Genomic DNA, 20,276 nt, shown 5'->3' on the forward strand with positions numbered 1-20,276 from the left:
TGAGCCGTCCCCTGGCACGGTCCCCTCCAATCTGAAACGGGGCCAGCATCTTGGTCAAGCCATCCTGGAGCTGCACCGAGCATCCCAGCACTCCCCGTCCCATTGTCCCTGTGCTGGGGGGCAGCCCATGGGCTGGGCCTGCTGGGGCTGGTGCTTTGTCCCACCTGCCGCTGTGCATCCCTCTCTAACCCCCACTCTTGCCTCTCAGGGTGGTGACTGACAGCTGCTACCCCTTCACCAGCTGGGAGAAGGACAGTGCCCACACAGGCCGGCCCTGCATGATGCAAAGTCGCTCCATGGGCAGAGGGAAGAGGCAAGCCACCCAGCAGTGCCCTAACCCCCAGGCCCACTCCAACGAGATCTACCAGTCGACCCCCGCCTACCGCCTCTCCTCCAGCGTAAGTGCGGCTGCCCCGCCCGGAGCCCTCTGCGGGTGGAGTCCAGCCCCCGAGGGGTTAACGCTGGCTGGCCCTGGGCTGGTCCGGGAGGCTGGAGGCTAATCCCACTCGCTCAGGGACAGGAGGCTCCAATGGGGAGGGCATTGGAGGGGTGGGGCAAGGGCAGTGCCAAGATTAAAGCCCAGGGTCTCCCAGCTGCCACTACTTCCCGGCCCGTGTGTGACCCAGCCCTGCTCTGTGTTTGCAGGAGAAGGAGATCATGAAGGAGCTGATGGAGAATGGACCTGTGCAAGGTAAGGGATGCGCCAGCTGGTCTGGACCCACCCACCATCTGCCATAGGGAATCCCCTCCCCATCCGACTCTGGCACAGACGCTGCAAAACTTCCAGCCCCAGGGAGCCCCCTCCCTCTCCTGCAGACCCTGTTACTAGTCCCTGGCTAGTGCAGAGGAGGGGGGCTAGGTGGTTGGCTTCCATTTGGGCTGCTCCTTCTCCCCCCAGGAGTGGGGTAAAGGGGACACGTCCCTCCTGCGGCTGCCCCTCTGTTGCTATCCCTGGCCGCATCCGGCACCCGTCTCCAGGACCTTGGGGTGGAGCTGACAGGGGAGACATTAGCCTCGAGTGCTGGGCTTCGAGGATCCCATCGGGGCTTAGGCCCAGACCAGCTCAGCAAGGCCAGGGGGCTCTGCGTGCCGGCCAGCTGAAAAACCGGGGTCTTTCCTAGCGGAAACATAGGTTCGGAAGCAGCTCAGCAGGGTTTTGAGGGTCTACATTTTGGGCATTGGTGCTTTGTGAATCTAGCCCTCGGGTACTGTGGAGGCGAGCGTGGTGTGAGAACCTGTGTGGAATAGAAAAGACTGGCCCCTTCGACATGGGCTCGTGTCCTGAGTGTTCGCTGCCTGAGGCCACGCTTAATCCCATGTGCTTCCCAATGGGACAGCAAACGGGGTCCATTCCTGATTCAGGGAGCAGGATCCCATCATGTCGAAAGAGGGGGCAAGAATTAGACGCAGCCTGGGTGTGGGTCTAGGACAAGGACCATCTCTTTGTACTGTGTTTGTACAGCTCCTAGCGCAACGGGGTCCTGGTCTGTGACTCAGGGCCCACAATTGTCCCACAATACAAATTGTAATAAATAACAATAGAGGCCGCCAAATCCAAGATGATGCCCAGGTTTGGGCCTGAACGACCTATTAGTAATCATGCTCATTAACGGCTAGCCAAAATCCCATCGCTCCAGGCAGCATACAGACACAAAGCCGCAGATGTACAGCAAGTGTTTGTTTCAACATTTACAAAAGAATCGTCCGCCAGTCTTTAAATCTGTCATGAGTCCATTTCATGGACTATACCAAAGGCCCTTCGTTTTCAGGTTTTATTTTTCTTTACGATTTCCCAGGACTGTATTAGTGTTTATTACAAACACTTTTTAAAGGATCAGAAATCAGCGGCGAAAAATTAACTTCACCGGTTTCTGGGTAAATATCAGGATTAATATTGGCGGATGGGAGGCCAGACACGGAGCAGAGTAAGAGGACTGAAGTAAAAGCTGCCGCGTGTGGTGGTTTAGTTCATGGATTGCACATTCCCGGTTCACACGCACTCCACGGTCTTACTTTAACAGCCTCCCGGGTACACTTTGTCTAACTTATTACAGCCTAAACACAACTCTGCTCTACTGGATTTTCTTAACATCATTGTTCTATTCCTGTACCTGAGTGGTCTAAAATTCGGGTGAAAATCACGAAAAACCCAATGCTAGCTTTTGTAAAACCTGGGACATTTTCAGTAAAACCAGAAAACCAAGGGCCTTAAGTGTCCCGCCGAGCTAGCTAGTGGCCTCCCCTCCCCATCTCAGCACCAGTGGGTACCCACACTGGTAAACACCTTGCATACCACCTCCATGCACACACGCTCCCTTTGGCAGGCAGGGCGAGGCTGGTTAATGGTTAACAAGCCGTGTGATTGGTAAAGCCCCAGTTCAGCTGATTAATGGTCACTGATGCTGGGGCCCTTCCTGCTCCCTCCTCACAAATGGGGGCTGTGCATCACCAGGACCATGTTCAATTATTAACTGCAGGGAGCTGATCTCAAATTCCCGTTGGTTTGGTTTTTAATCGGCACGATAATACATTTTGTAAAAGCTCCCTCGGCCAGAGCAGTCCAAAGGGGAGGGAGAAATCCTGCTCGAAAACCCAGCTGTGTTCTCCCCATCTGCATGAGACTCCCATATATATTCAGCCTGGCTGACTTTCCATTTAGATTAAGCAACCAAACAACAAAGAACAAAAGTGAAGTCAGCTTGGGGAGAGAGAGCACAGTGTGTGCGTCTTTGCCTGAGCATGCTGCATTAACTCCACCTCTCACAAAATGGCTCAGGAAATTTAAAGAGGCGGTACATACAACCTCCCTCCACCAAGGTCACCTAGCTACCGACACCAGAGGGGCAGAGGATAGAGGGGTATCACCTGGGAAAGAAATCTGGCTTGAAGGGGGCAGCATGGGCCCTGCACACCCAGCTGACGTGTAGCTGTCCCCTCGCCCCGTGATGACACTGCTTTTTCCTCCCCGTCTGCAGCCATCATGGAGGTTCACGAGGATTTCTTCGTGTACAAGAGCGGAGTCTATCGGCACACGCCGGTGATGGCTGGGAAGCCGGAGCACCACCGGAGACACGGTACCCACTCGGTGAAAATCACAGGGTAAGGAGGGCCTCTTGTACCCGTGCCAGAGGTGCTGGGGAGGGTTATTTGGGTGTTTGAGAAGGTGTCGGGGAGGGAGATGGGGGCGTGGGCAACTGTTGGAATTAGTGGTGTGTCGAGGTGGGGCGGAGGGGAGGGGAGTCAGGCGTTTCGAGGGGGTGTTGGTGGGAGGCTGTTGGCTGGCTGGGTTTATTGGAGGGAGATGTCACACTGAGGCACTGGGCTGTTTGCTGAAGGGGCCGAGTGCTGTGTATTTGGAGGGGGGGCAGTGGCGAAGGGCATTGAACGCGTGCCAGGCCGGCGCCCTCCCTGGAATGAGGAACCAAAGTACATTGCGGGGCCCTGCGGGGAGGGCAGAGGCCAGAGAAAGGATGGCAGCCAGACAGGGCCACTCCCTTCGGGGCAGGGTGGGGTAAGAGCTTTTCCTCTGGCGGCGCCCCGGGTGGGGGGCAGCTCATCTCTGGGAGCCACTGGACTCTGTGGGGTGGGGGCTGCATGGCAGAAACGCATCCCAAGAGACCCATGTCTGAGCGAGCCTGCCTAGGCCAGTTCAAACAGAGCCTTGTCAAAGCAAAGAGGCGAAACAAATACGTTTTCTTTGCTTGAAGAAAAACACAGGGTGGGTTTAGTTCTCGTGAGAGCGGGAGGCGGCCAGAGCCTGGCACAGGCTGGAATAGTTGTACCAGCCTGCCCTGCCCTCTGCTCTTCCCGTCCTGGGGCCCCATATGCAGCTTTGCTGGTGCCCCTCAAGCCCGATCCGCAGCCCCTCTGCTCTTCCACCCCTGAGCTTCTGCGCTGAGTGCAGAGCGCCAGGCTGCGGGGCTCGGTTGCAGGCCGGGTGTTGGGTGTGTGCTTGGAAGCAGCCGGGGCTGCAGCTGTGAAAAGCTGGTGCAGCTTGAGAGGCTGAGACCGGGATCCTGCCCCTATGGCAGTTAATGGGAAAACCTGCCTTGGCCCCTCGTGGGTGCAGGATCGGGGATGGAGCAATGGGCAGAGGGGTGGGGGAGCAACTCCAGCATGCTCTGCACCCGGGGAAGCATCCCTGGCTGTATGGATGCTGGTACCTGTGTGGTGGGTGGTGTAAAGCGCTGACAGCCCTGTCCGCCTGCCTTGTTCTCACTATTACACCGAATGATTGTTCCCCCTGTTGGCACCACCGTCCATGTCCCCAGGATGGCACGGACGGCCCAGCTGGGAGCACGTCCCGCCCTGACTCCTGGTCCTGCCTGATCTCTCCACTGCGTCAGTTCTAGGCGCTGCTCTTGGGAAAAGCTCCCTCGGTCTGGGAAGACATTTTCCCTGCGGTGGAGGAAAGGAGTGCCCCTTCCTTGGGCTGGAGTGGAAGCGCGGGGAGGAGATGACAGGAGGGGGAAGTGGGTCCAGTGCTTTGGGCCCAGCCTGCGGCGAGTCCCACTCAGACGCTTTGCCTCGCTCCGAGAGGTGTGGGTCGAACCCCAGGTTTGCACCCATCGAGCCCCTGGGGATGCAGCGAGCAGGCAAGCCGCCCTGGAGGGTGGCTGTCCCCGCCGGAGGAGGGTGGTGTGGTCTACAGCACCCCCTCGTGACGGGGCTCACACTGGGACACCCCCTACTGCTGCTAGCTAGCTGAGCTCCCCTGCAGCCCCGCTGGGCTACTGCCTTCCGGGAAAGGCAGTGGCCAATGGGGAGCAGACAGCAGCCCAGCCTGCTGGGAGGTGGGGATGCAGCCGGCTCAGACTGTCCGACACCAGGCGGGGTGAGCAGTTATTGAGGGTGGAACGGTGGGGTTGGCGCAGGGTTGAGGGGCTGGCATGAAGGAGGGTGGTGAGGGGGCCAGGAGAGGGTGGTTTATGCTGCAGGTTTATGCTGCAGGAGGAGATCTGAGCCCCGTTGTGCCAGGTGCAGCCGGAGCGGGAGCTGGTTCAAGCAGACAAAGGAAGGATTGTTCCCCCATTTCACAGGTGGGGAACCGAGGCACTGAGAGACTGAGGGACGTGTCCAAGGTCACACAGGGAGTCAGTAGCATCAAACCCTTAGCCACAGACCTTCCAGGGAGGGTTGTTAAGCTGTGAGACAGGTGCCCCAGATGCAGAACAAGACTGGGCTGAGCCCTAGGGACAGTGGAATGTCCTGTTTCTAGCAGGGTCTGATCCAGATCAACAGGTAGAGCCAAGAATAGCATGTCGGCCTCCGCCACCCGCTCGGGGTGCTGCCAGGCAGACACAAAGGACACAAGCCTTCTGTGTTTCCACCTCTGGGTGGCTGCCCCGGCTTGCCCGCTTCCTGGGCCCGCAAGCCGCTTGGCTCAGGTTTGCGGCTGCCACGTGGTGACGTGGCCTCTGGCGCTGGAGAGCTCGGAATGAGCCCTTGGAAATGTTCCAGGTCCCCTTCCAGCTGGGTCAGCCCATATCTGGCTGGTTTCTTGCCGGTAGGCCAGGCAGTGGGGCCAAATGATCGCAGGGTGTGGGCCGACAGCCCTGCCCCTACAGCCAAAGTCAGGCCCCTCCACCAAAGCAAGTCTGGTTTCCCGAGAGCACTGAGCCCCTGCAGCTCCTTCAGCAGGCGTTGGGGGTGCAGAGCACCCTGGAAATCAGCTCCTTCCCGAGCAGGATAAAGGCGGCTGCACCTGTATATTCTGGCCCGGCTGCAGTACCAAGGGGGCATGAGAGACCCGAGGTCAGCGAGGGTTAATGCAGCCACCTGTCCTCTTTGGAGTGGACAGAGTGAAGGGCAACTGGACGGCGTCTCTGTATCCGCTAGGCCAGGGCAGGCCAGCAGCAGCATTGGGGGCGGGCTGCAGAGCAGGGTTGAGGTGCATTGGCACACTTGGCTGCAGGCCTGAAGTAGGGCAGAGCTGTGCGGGGCCCAGGACTGGCACAGCCGGGGCTGGGAGTGAGGGGCCCCGGCAGAGCTGTGCGGGGCCCAGGACTGGCACAGCCGAGGCTGGGAGTGAGGGGCCCGGCAGAGCTGTGCGGGGCCCAGGACTGGCACAGCCGGGGCTGGGAGTGAGGGGCCCGGCAGAGCTGTGCGGGGGAAGGTTGCCCAGCACTTGCCCCCTCTGTTCCTGGCTCACATCCCTGAGCACTCGACTCCCCTCCCCACGGCTGACTCTGCCTGGCTGGGTTCCGGGAGCGAGCTTGGCCCGTGGGCGGGAGCCGGGACCTCGGGGCTCCGCACCGTCTCCGCGAGCCAGGAAACCGGCAAAGCTAAACAAACCCCTGGCCCCGGGACCCCTCCAGCCGGCTACCCAAACCGGTGAACTGACAGTAAACGGAGTGTTGCTGTGGTTACCAGTTCCAACACCAAGAGCAAAACAATCCCATGGGCAACAGCCCAGCTGGGGGCTGAAGGAAAAACCTGATGCCCAGAGCAAGCCCCGGGCAGGCAAGAGAGGGGCAGGAGGCTCCTTCCCCCTTGTGTTCTCTCCATCGGCTCACGGGAGAGTCGCAGCCGGCACCTTGCAAAGCCGAACCAGCCGGCCAGGTCCCCCCTGTGCCAGGTTTCCACGCCGTTCAGAATCACGACCGAGCGTGTGATGGGGGAGAGGGACTCACGAGTGGGGTCGCCTCTGGCTCACCCTGGGGCACAAGACAAGGGTCGGACGGCTCCGGGGGATTGGGCCAAGTCTTCAGTCCCCTCCTCTTGGGTTTGCTCAAGGGTGGGAGCACATGAAAAGGAAGGACTCAGAGGAGCGGGGTGCATCTGATCCAGGGGTTACGCTCAGCCTTGCTGCTGGGTTTTAACTGGCTTCAGGGCTGTCCAGTTTCACTGGCACTGATCCAAGTAGCTGCCTTGTAGGGGAGAAAAGTGCCAGAACTTGGCCTCCATGGCTTCTCCTGCGTGGCTAGGATTGAGGGGCCGGATCCGCTGGGGCTGGGGCTGCGCTGTTCCCACCCTGACCCAGAACCAGACCCCCGCCTCTAACCTTCGGCTCCTTTCGATCCTGCCGCAGGTGGGGAGAAGAGAGGACGCCCCAGGGGCAGACTCAGAAGTACTGGGTGAGTGTCGCGCTGACCATGAAGCGCCCTTGTAATCGCAGCCCCCCTGTGCTGGGGGCTGCATGGGTAGGGTTGAGAGTGGCGGGAGGGTCAGCGTCCCACCGGCGCTGCTCGGCTTCCCGAGTCCCGGTGACGCTGCAGAGGTGCCATCAACCCCCCCAGGCCATGACCTTCCGTATGGGGCCAGTCCTCGAGCTACCTGGGCAAGGCGGTTGGTTGTGTGCTGGGGCACTGTAGAGGCCAGACATGGGCATGCTAAGGCTCAGGATTCAGATCAGGAGCCAGCAGCTTTATTCAGCGTGTGTGACGGGACTGCGGGTCTCCCCAGGACAGACCAGCGATTCCCAGCTGGCACGGGCTGCGGCTGGCACAGAACCAGGGATGGAGCCATTGCAGGGCAGCCTCTTCAGTTGTTCCAAAATTTGGGTCAGCACCAGGGAAGGGAAGGGGTGCTTTCCAGGGCACTGCTGTGTGCGGGTGCGGCTGTCTGACTGTGCGTGTGTGGCTGGCTGTGTGCGTGTGTCTGTGCGTGAGTGCATCTGGCTGTGTGCATCTGTCTGTCTGTCTGACTGGGCCCACGCATGTCTGGCTGGCTGCATGCATCTTTCTTGGTGTGCATCAGGCTGGCTGTGTGTCTGTGTGCTTGCATAGCTGGCTGTGCGTGTCTGGCTGTGTGCAGGTGTCTATGTGTGTGTCTGGCTGTATGAGTGCATCTGTGCATGCGTCTGTGCGTGCGTCTGTCTGTCTGTGCGTGCGTCTGCCTGTGCGTGCGTGCGTCTGTCTGTGTGTGCGTCTGTCTGTCTGTGTGTGTGTCTGTCTGCGCGTGCGTCTGTCTGTCTGCGCGTGCGTCTGTCTGTCTGCGCGTGCGTCTGTCTGTCTGTGCGTGCGTCTGTCTGTCTGTGCGTGCGCCTGTCTGTGTGTGCGTGCGTCTGTCTGTGTGTGCGTCTGTCTGTCTGTGTGTGCGTCTGCCTGTGCGTCTGTCTGCCTGTGCGTGCGTCTGCCTTTGCGTGCGTGTGTCTGTCTGTGTGTGCCTCTGCCTGTGCGTGCGTCTGTCTGTCTGTGCGTGCGTCTGTCTGTCTGTGCGTGCGTCTGGCTGGCTGCGTGCTTGGACACACGTACTGCACACAGATTCGGCTGCTAACATCTTTTACTGTCTTTTCCTTGCCTCCCTGCAGGTGGCTGCAAACTCCTGGGGCAAGCACTGGGGTGAGGACGGCTACTTCCGCATTGCCCGGGGTGCCAACGAGTGCGAGATCGAGACCTTCGTGGTGGGCGTCTGGGGCCGCGTCAGCATGGAGGACATGCGGCGCCGGAAGTGAGCCAGCCGGGTGGCCCCGCGTGGCACGGGGAGGCCTTTCCTCCCACAGCCCCGACGTGCTCCATGAAGCCCAAGTGTGATCTGGACCCAGCCACAGGCACCTGCAGCAGACTCTGACTTTGTCGCTACCCCCAAGGGACCCCGAAGGATCCCCAGTCGGCCGCCAGCCTCTCCCAGGACTAGGTAGGGCTCTGGGAGGCCGGGGACCTGGGAGGATCCCTGGGGACTCACGGAGCTGCCACCAAGGAATGTCTTCATAGCATGGGCCTCGCCCTCTCCTGGTAACAGACCCTCGGCCCTGACCAGTTCCTAGCTGGAGACGTGCTGGGACCCTGAGGCCTGTTCCCCTCTGGGACGCTCCTTAGTGAGGATGGGGCCTGTTTACACTACTCGGGCGGGGTTTGGGGCCCATGGCTTCTGCTGTGGGGCTGGGGTGCCTTGGGCCCTGCCATGTGGCGGGGACAGACCAGTGGAAATCAGATCGGCCTGTCACCCCACCCTTTTGGGAACGATGCTGCCGCCTTCGGGGTTCCCCCTTGCCCCAGCCCCGTCACCCATCGCTGGGCTTTTCCCCAGAGATACGGAGGGGGCCCTAGGGCTTCCTGGACCCCCAGCTCTCCAGAGACCAACCTGTAGTTAACCCTTTCATCTCCCTGGGGGCAAGGGGTGCCACTGAGCCATGCCTTTGTCACCCCAGTGGCAAGGTGTCTTCCCCTGTGCCCTCTGCCAGTGGGCGAGGAGATGGTGCAGCCAGCACGAGGAACCCCGGCATTTCCTGAGAGCCTCTCGCATTACCAGGGAGCCAGATCTTCAGGGATTACCACCAGCCACGCTGCCTGGATGGAGCTGGGCTGGGGCAGGGGAGTAACTGCCGTGCTGCCGTTCTTCATCCTGGCCATCTCTAGCTTTCCCATCGTCCTAGAGGTTCCCTCCTCCCCGCCCCTCCCGCACCCTTGGGAGCCCACCCTGGTCTCCCACCCAGTCCCACTCCAGTCCCCACGGACCAACCTCCCAATTTCCCACGCACCCTTCCACGGCCCCCTGCTCTGATCCTCAGCGCCTCACCTCCAAATGACCCCCATCTCGCGCGGAGCCCTGTTGGGACCCGGGCAAGGCTGGCTTTCTGCTGACACCGAGGCCACGGTGCGCTGGCCCGTATCTTATATGTGCTGAGCACTTGAAAGTGTGTCCCCAGCCCCCTGGCTTTTAACCACGGCCCCATGCTTTGTACCGGCCGGCAGGGTCTTAGTGCCTAATCCCGGCCTGGCTCAACAGGCCATTGTTGGGAGCCTGAGGTCGCTCGGAGGTTGGCGCTTGACGCCCTCGCTGGCGCTGTCAGCGGTGCGGCCCGAGTCGTGACAGTAAGCTGCAGCCTTTCATGTCAAAGAGGCGGAGGATTGTTAAACCAGACCCGTGCTTCCGCCTGACCGGAGTGGCGGGGACGGGGAGGGGGGCTTGAACTGCCTGCTCCAGCAGAGGAGCCAGGAATTGCTCTTTGGCTCCAAAGGGCTCTGGGAGACCCAGTGACCGGGCAGCTCTCTGCACTCATGCAGAGAAGCAGAAGCCCGTCAGCATCAGGTGTGTTTGGATCTGGGGCGGGAGATGGAGCAAAACCAAATGGGACCCCTGGCTCGATCCAGGGCAGAAACCCTGTGTCTGACACATGGCATTGCTGTGGCAAACTCTCACACGGGCCCTGGTGCGGGTTTCCTCTCCCCTCCGTGATGCTACCCAGGCTGGACGGCTTGTCCTGCCTAGGCCTCCTTACCCGCTTGGATTTATTTTGCCCTCTCTGCGCAGCTGCTGCCCCCCCTTTTCAGCAAATCCCCATTGTCCAGCTCAGAGCTTAGCTGCAAAAAACATCAAAAACTGTGAAATCCTTCCCGTCCCACCCGGCTCCGGGCCCATCCCTCCGGCTTCCTGGCCGCGCTGGGATCAGTGTCTCCTTGTTCAAGAAGCGGCGTTGAAGTTAAGGGCAGAGCCAGCTCTTCTCCCAAAGGCCTTGAGCCTTTAAAGAGCGCTGTGTGAGAGCACATGCATCTCCTCTCTCCCCGTGTGCAAATGGGTGTTTGCACAGCCAGCCTCGCCTTTTTGTTTTGCACAAGCGGGCGTTGCTCACTAGGAGATGGCATTTGCCCTTGCGCAAACGTGGTAGCACGCGGCCTCTGGACAACTTGAGCCTGCCCTAGGCACTTGTGCTGCCCTGGGGCGAATTTCACACAAGGGGCGTTTGTGCCTTTAACAGGGCCCCAAAGGAGCGGTGTTCTTCCACCGGAGCTGGCTTCAAGCCAGGATTCTCCGCCGGGGCAGCTTTGTGCTGCGCCTGACTGGGAGGTGTCTCAGCGTAAAGCCGGGCAACTCCAGAGTGTAATCGAAACTTCTCTCCAGCCTGTCGCTTTCCAGAACAGGCTCGGAATCTGCCTTTTCCCTATGGTGCTAAAGGGCCCAGCCCAGGAAAATGTCCAGTACCAAGGGCCTTGATTTGGGGAATTTATCCTTCTGTCGCTGTCAGTGGCTAAGCCCCCTGGCTTTTTGACTTCAGTGGGAGCTGCACGTTGCAATGTTTGCTGATGTACTCACAACAGTGTTTGCTGATGTACTCAGAGCTTCAGCCGGGAGCAGGGGACGGAGGCGCTCTGTGTCGCTCTCTCCTGATCCAAAGGGTAGTTGCTCTCAGCCCAAGGTCCCCGTCCACATGTCAGAGAGGAGAGCTGGTGTCCGAGATGTGGCAGATGCTTTGTCAGGACAATCTGGGTCCTGAGACTGCACTGGCCAGTCTCAACAGTGAGTCTGTATCCAGAGACAGAACAAGACCGCAATCTACCTGCCTAGCGAGCGGTCGGGCTGTATGGAGGCATTGTATTTTAAGACTCTTTTGTATTTATTGTGCTTTTTATTATTTGTACATAAATTTATTGAAGCCTCTCACCAGCACAACTGTGTCTTTCTTGCCCACCACGTGGGCCTGCTTCCCATTGGTTACTGCTGGCTATCCCTGGGGGTCATTAGCCCGCTCCAGCCTGCTGCCCTTGAAATTCAGGCTTGGGCCATCAAGTCAGAGATGGACCGGTATGATCAGCTAGTCTGTATAGCCCACCCACAGACCTCACCCGATAATGGCTGAATCGAGGCCATACCTCACAGCTGAGCTGGAGCACCTTGCTTTAGACTGACACCCCTGCGCCCCTGCTTGATTTAAAGCTTACAAGCGTGGAGCCTCCCCTCCACCCCCTGGTAAATTCCATTGGTGAATCCTCTTTGGTGTTAAAAATTGGTGCCTGAATGTGTCTGGCTTCATCTTCTAGCAGGTATATCTCATTCTACCTCTGTCTGCTGCATTACAGTGCCCTCTGCGCTCAGAAACCACCTCCCCAGCTAGCCAGCGTTGCATTTCATTCCTTTTAGTAGCCATTCAGAGCTGAAGATGAACCAGGGCGGCCCCCTCACCCCAGATGCTGCATTGACAGGTTAAGACTTGCCTGAGGCACCGTCAGAAGGGTGTAAATGAACACAAAGGCTAAAATCAAATCCCGTGAAAGGTTAGTTTGAACTTTGCCATTGGCCAGCTGTAAGCCTGTGTCCAAAACTCTCATGCTTCAGGGCACAAGCCTAACCTCGACCTGGCAACAGTCAGGAAGGAACTTCCCCTAAAGACAGATTATTCCATAACTGTCCATCGGGAGGTTTCCTTGCGCCTTCCTCTGACCCAGCTGGTACTGGCTATTATTAGCAGCTTGGTTGCCCCCTCCCCATCCAGTCTGACAAGGCTTGTGTCCCTCGGTTAGCTGGGATGTAGGCATCCTTGGATCAAGGAAACGGCCCATGGTTTTGCTGGGCGCTGCTCTCGGGGCTTGGCTCTTGCTGGTGCTCTGAAGAGCTGCAGGGCTGTAGGTGGTGAGCCGCTGCTGATGAGCACTGAGCAGACAGCGGGCTTGGCCGGCCCTGCGTGCTGGGTGAGGAGGAGGTGGGAAGAGCCTTGTTTAACCGGCAGTGGCCATGGCCTGGTATTAGTACACTGCCGTGGGTCCCAGGGGGAGTCTGGAGCCTTTTCTTTTCTGCCCTGCTCCCCGTACCACTGGGGTGTGGGCAGACTGGGGTGAAGGAGCGTCTGGCTCCACCCGTCCCGAGATGTGGCACCGTGGGCTTTCCCTGTGGGCCAATCTCCAGGCGCTCAGGCCCAGGAGCGGGCAGGCCCAGGGTCTGCCCTGTGCGCAGCCATGTGGGAGACCTCTCCCCAGCACCCAAGCCTTCACTACCCATCGGAGCAGCCCCTCATCGGGGCCTCGCACTGCCCTGCCGCACCAATGAGCAGCGTTTCCTTTTGCATCTCCTGCTCGGTCAGTGGATTTTCCGTTCCCCTCTCCCCTGGTTCCTGGCAGCGATTGTTCTCCGAGGCCTGGCAAGCTCCCCAGGCCTGACACAGGGAATTCTTCACATGGCTGCACGGCTGCAGCTCCCCCGCCAGGGCTTACGCAGGCAAAGCTGCCGGCTTTCTGCCTCATTAACTGCCCCCCTGCAGGTGGCAGAGTCCCCCTCGGTGCCCCGGAGGCTGGTCCTGGCTGAAGCCACCAGCATTGGAGACCTCCTGGACTCCCCGAGCGGGTGCTCCAGGAGGTGGGGGCAGCCTTATCACCCACCTCTCAGGTTTTCCTTGAGTGGGTCCTGCGAGAGGGTGCACCCTCACCCCAGGGCCTCTGGACTTTGTCATCGGGCCCCTGCAAGCCCCCCCTCCCCCGGGGCGGCCCCCTCCCTTCCATAACCCGAGCCGGCTGTGCGGCCTGCAGCCGATTTGTTTCCGAACTGTGCCGAGGGAACAACTTCACACTCTTGTGCGCCACACATTTCACTTCCTCGCCCTCGTGTCCCACCCCGATAGGAAGGGTCGGGACCTACTACCACCTGCAGAGGGTGAGGAAACCCCGGTGGGCCCCGGAAAAAACACCTCTCCCCCTCCCGCCAACCTCCAAATGCTGCTTTCTGGAGCTGGGGGGGTGGGAGGGCGGGGTGCTGTCCCAGCAGATGCCCACAGCTTAGTCCTAAGCCTTTGGGGGCCAGGGATGGACAGGGACATGGGCTGCGGTTTAGAGGACACACACACACACACTCACTCTCTCACTCGCTCTCTCGTCCCTGGCACAGGGGCTGGCTGTGTTTGCAGGGTCATGGACGCGGCCTTTGTCACATGCCTGCTCGAGGGGCAGGGTCATGCAATGCATGAGACACTGGTCGCTACACGTGGGTGGGGGGGCGGGCGGTTGGGGGGCGGGGGCGGAAATGGCTGCTCCCTTCACCAGGCTGGCGCTGGCCATGGGGCAGGTGCGTGCCAAGCCATCAGAGCTCGGCTCCTGGGGCTGGCCCTTCTGTCACTGAAACCAAGGAAGACGCTTACCAGGTGACATGCCCCCCCCCACCCGCACACCCCTACTGCCACCCCCCCCACCTTGCCCTTCATTTGCCCTCCCCACACAAGGGGGCAAAGGGGAGGGCCCTGCTGGCCCCACCTTGCCCCTCTCGCCCCCCCGCCCCCCCGCATGAGGTCAGCACCTAGAACGAATGTGCTGGCGAGATAAAGGGCCCGTCATTGTCTTGCTTCCTGTTTTGCCAGGACACGGTGACCCCGGGAAACCCTGGTCCGGCACACACGTGCAGCCCACGCCAGGAACGTGCAGCCAGCCAGGCGAGCCGGGGGGGGGGGGGGGGTCTTCATGCTGGTTCCAGGGGCTCAACACAGAGCCATGCTAAGCCAGGTGTGACCCCCCCCCAGCCCCACACAGCCCCCGCAGGAGAGGCAGGATCACAGGCCCTGGCTGCGCCATGCAGATGAGCCGCACCAGCCTCCTCTAGGGGCCAGCGCGCAGCTGGGGAGGGCGCCCGGCGCCCCCCGGATGGACAGCTCCAGCCCACCCCGGTCCATGGCTCCCCTCTGTGGACGGCCTCAACACGAGGCCTAAAGGCGGGGCCCACCTGTTAGCTGGGCCTGGCAGGTTGTAGTTGGCACAGTGGGGTGTGTGTGGGTGCGTGTGCGTGCTGGGGCTGTGTGATGGGTGTGTGTGTGCTGGGGCTGTGCATTGGGTGTGTGGGTGTGTGTGCTGGGGGGGGTGTTGGGGGTGTGTATGTGGGCGTGCTGGGGCTGTGTGTTGGGGGGGTGTGTGTGTTGGGTGTGTGTGTGTGTGTGTGTGTGTTGGGCGTGTGTGTGTGCATGCTGGGGCTGTGTGTTGGGGGTGTGTGTGTGTGTGTGTGTGGGTGCGTGTGCGTGCTGGGGCTGTGTGTTGGGGGGGTGTGTTGGGCGTGTGTGGGTGCGTGCTGGGGCTGTGTGTTGGGGGGGGGTGTGTGTGTGTGTGTGTGTGGGTGCGTGTGCGTGCTGGGGCTGTGTGTTGGGGGTGTGTGTGGGTGTGTGGGTGTGTGCTGGGGCTGTGTATTGGGTGTATCTGTGTGTGCGTGTTGGGGGTGTGTGTGTGTTGGGGGTGTGTGGGTGCGTGCTGGGGCTGTGTGTTGGGTGTGTGTGTGTGTGTGTGTGTTGGGCGTGTGTGTGCTGGGGCTGTGTGTTGGGTGTGTGTGTTGGGCGTGTGCGTGCTGGGGCTGTGTGTTGGGGGTGTGTGGGTGCGTGCTGGGGCTGTGTGTTGGGTGTGTGTGTGTGTGTGTGTTGGGGGTGTGTGTTGGGCGTGTGTGTGCTGGGGCTGTGTATTGGGTGTATCTGTGTGTGCGTGTTGGGGGTGTGTGTGTGTTGGGGGTGTGTGTGGGTGCGTGTGCGTGCTGGGGCTGTGTGTTGGGGGTGTGTGTTGGGGCTGTGTGTTGGGGGTGTGTGCTGGGGCTGTGTGTTGGGGGTGTGTGTTGGGCGTGTGTGTGCTGGGGCTGTGTGTTGGGTGTGTGTGTTGGGCGTGTGTGTGCTGGGGCTGTGTGTTGGGGGGTGGGGTGGCATACACATTACTGCGGTGGCTGCAGTGCGGGGGGTGCGGGGGGGCATGATGCGCCGTGCTGGCAACAGGGCGCCCAGGGAACCTCGTTATGGGTCATTCAGCGGCCTGGTGGTAATTCCCAAAGACAAACCTGACTTGGCAGGTTGGCTCACTGCCCCCCCACCCCACCCCCAAAATGAGCAATGACGGGGGGGGGGAGGCCTGCAAGCCGGGGTGGGGGGGGCACGGTGGGAACCGGCCGGCCCTGGCCCCAGCCCCATGGAGCAGCCAGTGGTTTATCTGCTGCGCCCCCCCCCTTCCCACCCCCCCAACTTCTGCAGCAGAAAGGCAGCAAGAGGAGAGCGCCACCTGGTGGCTGCACGTGCAGGGGCCCAAGCAGCATCAGCCGCCCACCGGAGCGGCAAGCGTGTGATGTGGTCCGGCAGCGTTGGCTGGGCTCACACCACAGAGCACTCGACATCACCGTGGACCAAAGGGTGGCAGGGTCCCCCTGCAAAGCCGGGGGGGGGAGGAGGCGCTAATGGCCTGGACATCTGCCAGGCTTCCCTCCTGCCATCACCGAGGAGCCGGTGCGCCCCAGGCCCGCGGGACTGAGCACAGTGCTGGGCAGAGCACGGGGAGCGTGTGGACGGAGGGGGTCACTGCCGGCCTTTCCCCTGGTAGGCGCCGGGTTAACGCCCCGGCTGAGGGCACAGCCGGCTGGGATCACAACAGGAGCTGGCCCATGTGTCCTGAGTCTCACACATCCCCACACCCCAGCCCTAGACTAGAATGAGTTACAGAGCCGGTGCGAGTCCTGCGAGTGGCATATTCCTGGAGCGCAGCAGGGCAGACTTGGGGCGTTGCACTGGCCGGGGGAGAAGGCAGGCAGGAGGGCCCCGTGGGGAGGGGCTGGCTGGCCCCCTGGAGCTCTGGCTTTAAGGCCTGGCAGCCCCCTCCAATTCCATGTGCAGCTGTGAGCAAACCCCTGAGCTCAGAGCCTGACAGGTGCTTAGGCCCCTCACTGCCATTGCAAGCGGGAGCCTCGCTGTCCCAGCTGCGAACTGCCGCCCATCGCATGGGCCTGGCTGAGGCCTGGGGGTGAGGAGCAATCTGTCAGACGGTGAGGGGGCTGCATACTGCAGTAAGTGGGGGGGCCAGAGAAGGAGCTAAGGTAGCAGGACACAGGTGCTGTGGGGAAGGCCTGATGTGCCCCGCCCCCACCCCTGGAATACCAGGGAGTGCTGCTGATTAGCCTGGGGTGCAATGGGGGTTGCGCAGCACCTGCCACTAACCAGAGCCTGCCCTTCTTCACCCCAGCCGCTGAAAAGCCGGGTGTGCAGGACAGCGGGCACGGCCTCGTGCTGCGTCCACCAGGTGGTGCTACAGGCGTACAAATGGATGTCAACGAGCGGCTTCCCAGGGCGGCTGCTGGGTTTGGGCTGTTGGTTCATCGCAGTCAACTCACGATTCACTGAAAAAAATCCTGGGGATTAAAAAAACCAGCCATGATTAATTGCAGTTTCAAATTGCACGGCTGAACTCCAGCTGGAATGTATTAAATATTTTTGGGGGGATGGTTTTTCCACCTTTTCAAATATCGCGATTTCAATTACAACACCGACTACAAAGGGTGCAGGGCTCACTTGATATTATTTTTTATTACAAATATTTGCACTGTAAAAATGAACAAAAGAAACAGGATCGGTCAAGTACTGTCGTGCAATCTCTTTATTGTGAAAGTGTCGACAAAACAGCGTGAAACTTTAGAGCCTCCAAGTCCAGTCAGTCCTATGTCCCATTCCGCCAGTCGTTCGGCCAAACCCGTCTGTTTACATGTACAGGAGAGAATGCTGCACGCTTCTGATTTACAATGTCACCAGAAAGTGAGAACAGGCATTTGCATGGCACTTTTGTAGCTGCCATTGCAAGGTATTTACATGCCAGATACGCTAAACGTTCGTCTGCCCCTTCATGCTTTAGCCGCCATTTTAGAGGACATGCTTCCACGCTGATGACGCTCGTTAAAAAAAGAATGCGTTCATTAAATTTGTGACTGAACTCCTTGGGGGAGAATTGTATGTCTCTGGCTCTATTTTACCCCCATTCTGCCATATATTTTGTGCTCTAGTAGTCTTAGATGATGACTGAGCACGTTGTTCATTTTAAGGACACGTTCACTGCAGCTGTACCAGGCTCTGCCAGATCAGTGGCTCGGGGCGAGCTGGGAACGGGGGCCGGGGGAAGGGTCTTGCAAACGAGGCTGGGCTGGCAAAGAAATGGAGTAACAGGCTCAGCTGCTGTAAGGCAGCAGACACTGGCCACCGGGATTCCCGCGAACAGCAGACGTGAGGCCCAGCGCTGGAACGGCCCTGCAGCTCCAGCAAGGAGCTCAGACTGCTGCACCGAGGCAGCCTGTGGAGCTAAGAACGCAGTCCTGCTCGCTCGGCCAGGCCAGAGCAAGCACCTAACAGGTGCTGGTGAGTGGATGAGTGGTCACAGAAGGGCCTGGCTACCCAGATTTCTGGCTCCTATGCCTGACATGAGGAATTACTTGAAACAATGTGCCCGAGCAATCTTGTGCCTTGGTTTCCCCATTTGTAAAATAGCAATAGTAGCACTGATCTCTCTCATATGGGGACAGGCCTTGACAACGAATTGCTTGCAAGCTAATTTGGCAGGTTCTGGGGCACCCACCGATAACTTGAAATGGGCAATCCATGAAAGATGAGCCCCCTCGATTTTGAAGGAATGCTGCTGCTGATGGATGATCAAGCTTGGGTCATTCATTGCTCCCCTTCAGATCTAACACTTCCCTGAGTCCCGGCTGTGGTCTGACTTCGGCAGAGATAAATTGCCTTTTATTTGCTAGTCACGATAACAAAACAAAAAAAAATCCCAGCTAGGCCAAGGCTGTTCGAGAACTAATCCAGCAAGGAGACAAGAGATGCCGGTGTCTGTGCATTCAACTGAGCAGTTGGCAAAAGCCCCGAGAGGGAAGCATGCAGTCTGTAGCGTGGAGATAGTAATCCAGCCTTTGGCTGTTTAGCAAGGAACTGGCTTTTGCTACGTGTACACGGGGGGACGGATTTTCAGAAGAGCGCTGCTCATTTAGGCACCCAGTTAAGAGCTAGATTTCCCAGTGCTACCCTTATGGCATGTGCGGTGAAAATCTGGCCCATGGCCCCCGCACAAATGAGGCCTGATCGCGGGCAGAGCCTCGAACCGCTCCTGCAATACACAGAGTTTTCTTTTTAGCTCTTTGTTTTCTCATGCTCAGAACACTGCACAACCAGCATCTTTGGGGGCTGACATTTTCCATGCTTGGTCTCTGCCCAAAGGTGAATAGGGGTGGAAAGGCTGAGCTAAATTCCTCCAGCTGCTTTTCAATTATGGGAGAGTGTGTGAAGGTGGAGGTGGGGTGGAAATACACTTTTCCTACTGTAAAAAAATATTTTAAGCACACCCTGTTTAACAAACAGTTCCAGCAAACCCCCACATTAGACACTGGCAACTCAGCACAGGCCCTATCCAGGTTGAAGTCTTGTGCTGACATGACATGGAATCAAAGATCTGCTGGAAAGGAAGCAGTTATTAAAGACGACACCGAGAGACCCAGATACAAGCTCCCACACAGATTAAGCTCCAGCTCTGTCTCCTGTGTTTACCACGTCTGGAATGCCATTGAGCATACAGCAAGATCTACTGGCTGACTTATATGCAGCAAGGAAACCTAGCAACACAATCCCCTTTCATTAACTGGGAGTGGGGAGGAAAATATTCAACAAAAGAAGCCACTGAAAAATCCTCCCAGAGGAGCTTTAACTCCCGGAGACAGGGTCCACTGTGATCAGCAGGCAGACGGTTTCAAAAAAGAAATTCTTACCACTAGGCAAGAAAGTTGGTGGCCACCTGGGCTACTGTACCTGTAAAAGAAAAGCAAAGAGCAGGTAAAAGCCAATCACCCCGTGCAGGGGATCCCCAGAAGAATGTCTGTCAGTTATTTCTACTGCAGGTTGCCTTGTACTAGATTTGGGAAAATATGAATGACTGTCTGCAAGTGACAATGAACTGCGGGGGTGGTCTATCCACTAGAAGGTAGTGGTGTAATCAGCGCTACTCAGCTGTGTGCCACAGACCCTATACAGCCACACCTAGTGGAGAGTCTCCTGCAGCCCAGGTAGTAGGGTGCTATGCTTTCTGGAGCTGGACGATCAGATTTCTACCCCCATCCCGTGGCTGGGAAGTTCCAGACCAGCACTGCGCACCGTCACATCCACAGCGTCCTAGTGACCCCAGACTTGTGACAATGCCAAATGCACATCTGCATTACAATCTCGATTGCCTCAGAGCCCAGGCCCCCCCCCCAGCACTCCCCCCTCCACACACACACACCCCAGCACTCCCCCCCCACACACAGACACCCCGGCACTCCCCCGACAGGTGTCATTTCTACAAACAGAAGTAAAAGGTTAAAAATGCATCATTCTTGGACGCTGCCGATTAACCAATCACTGGGATCCTTTGTGGGGGACACAAAGTCCCCCCCCGCCCCCCCAATGCCATTAGCAGCTCCCAGCCCTGTGGGTGACGGTGTGCCCAGCACCTGGCCGCTCTGCTGGAGGGGACCCCATTGCTGGCCTTGCTGAAAAGCTTTCACACCAGGGCTTTGATGCGCTGCCTACCCAGGGCCCATGAGCCATGCCTGCAGCCTCTTGTGAGCCATGCCTTCGAGGCAACTCTGGGCCCACCCATGGTCTGGTCATGCAGCGCCCCCTGCTGGGTCCCCTAGCTGCTTTGGCCAGGGGCATGAAGGCTGGTTGCCAGGCACCGAGGGTTGAGCAGCAGAGGGGAGCAGGAAGCCCGGGACACCTCCTCCCATCACGAGCAGCAGGAGGAATGCGGGTGGGTGAAGCCACGAACAGCAGCAAACGCGCCTGAGAGCGGTGTAACTGTCACGTGCAGCCAGTGTCCCCAGCTCCCCAG

At 59.1% G+C, this 20,276-nt stretch overlaps 1 protein-coding gene across 3 annotated transcripts in view; it reads left to right on the top strand.

Annotated features, from left to right (window-relative positions):
* Positions 1–11,319, top strand: part of TINAGL1 (tubulointerstitial nephritis antigen like 1) — a 30,174-nt gene extending 18,855 nt beyond the window's left edge. For 2 of the 3 annotated variants that reach the window (XM_084652328.1, XM_084652329.1), the window contains exons 8-12: positions 209–398; positions 646–691; positions 2,976–3,099; positions 7,031–7,076; positions 8,252–11,319. In XM_084652328.1, the coding sequence (XP_084508454.1) occupies positions 209–398; positions 646–691; positions 2,976–3,099; positions 7,031–7,076; positions 8,252–8,395 (550 nt within the window). In that variant the 3' untranslated portion in view covers positions 8,396–11,319. The remainder of the gene's footprint in view (positions 1–208; positions 399–645; positions 692–2,975; positions 3,100–7,030; positions 7,077–8,251) is intronic. The other variant, XR_014714519.1, reaches the window with a different exon arrangement.
* The last annotated feature ends 8,957 nt before the right edge of the window (positions 11,320–20,276 follow it).

Source organism: Lepidochelys olivacea (genome assembly GCF_965140295.1).
Source record: "Lepidochelys olivacea isolate rLepOli2 genome assembly, chromosome: 19".
Taxonomy (NCBI): Eukaryota; Metazoa; Chordata; order Testudines; family Cheloniidae; genus Lepidochelys; species Lepidochelys olivacea.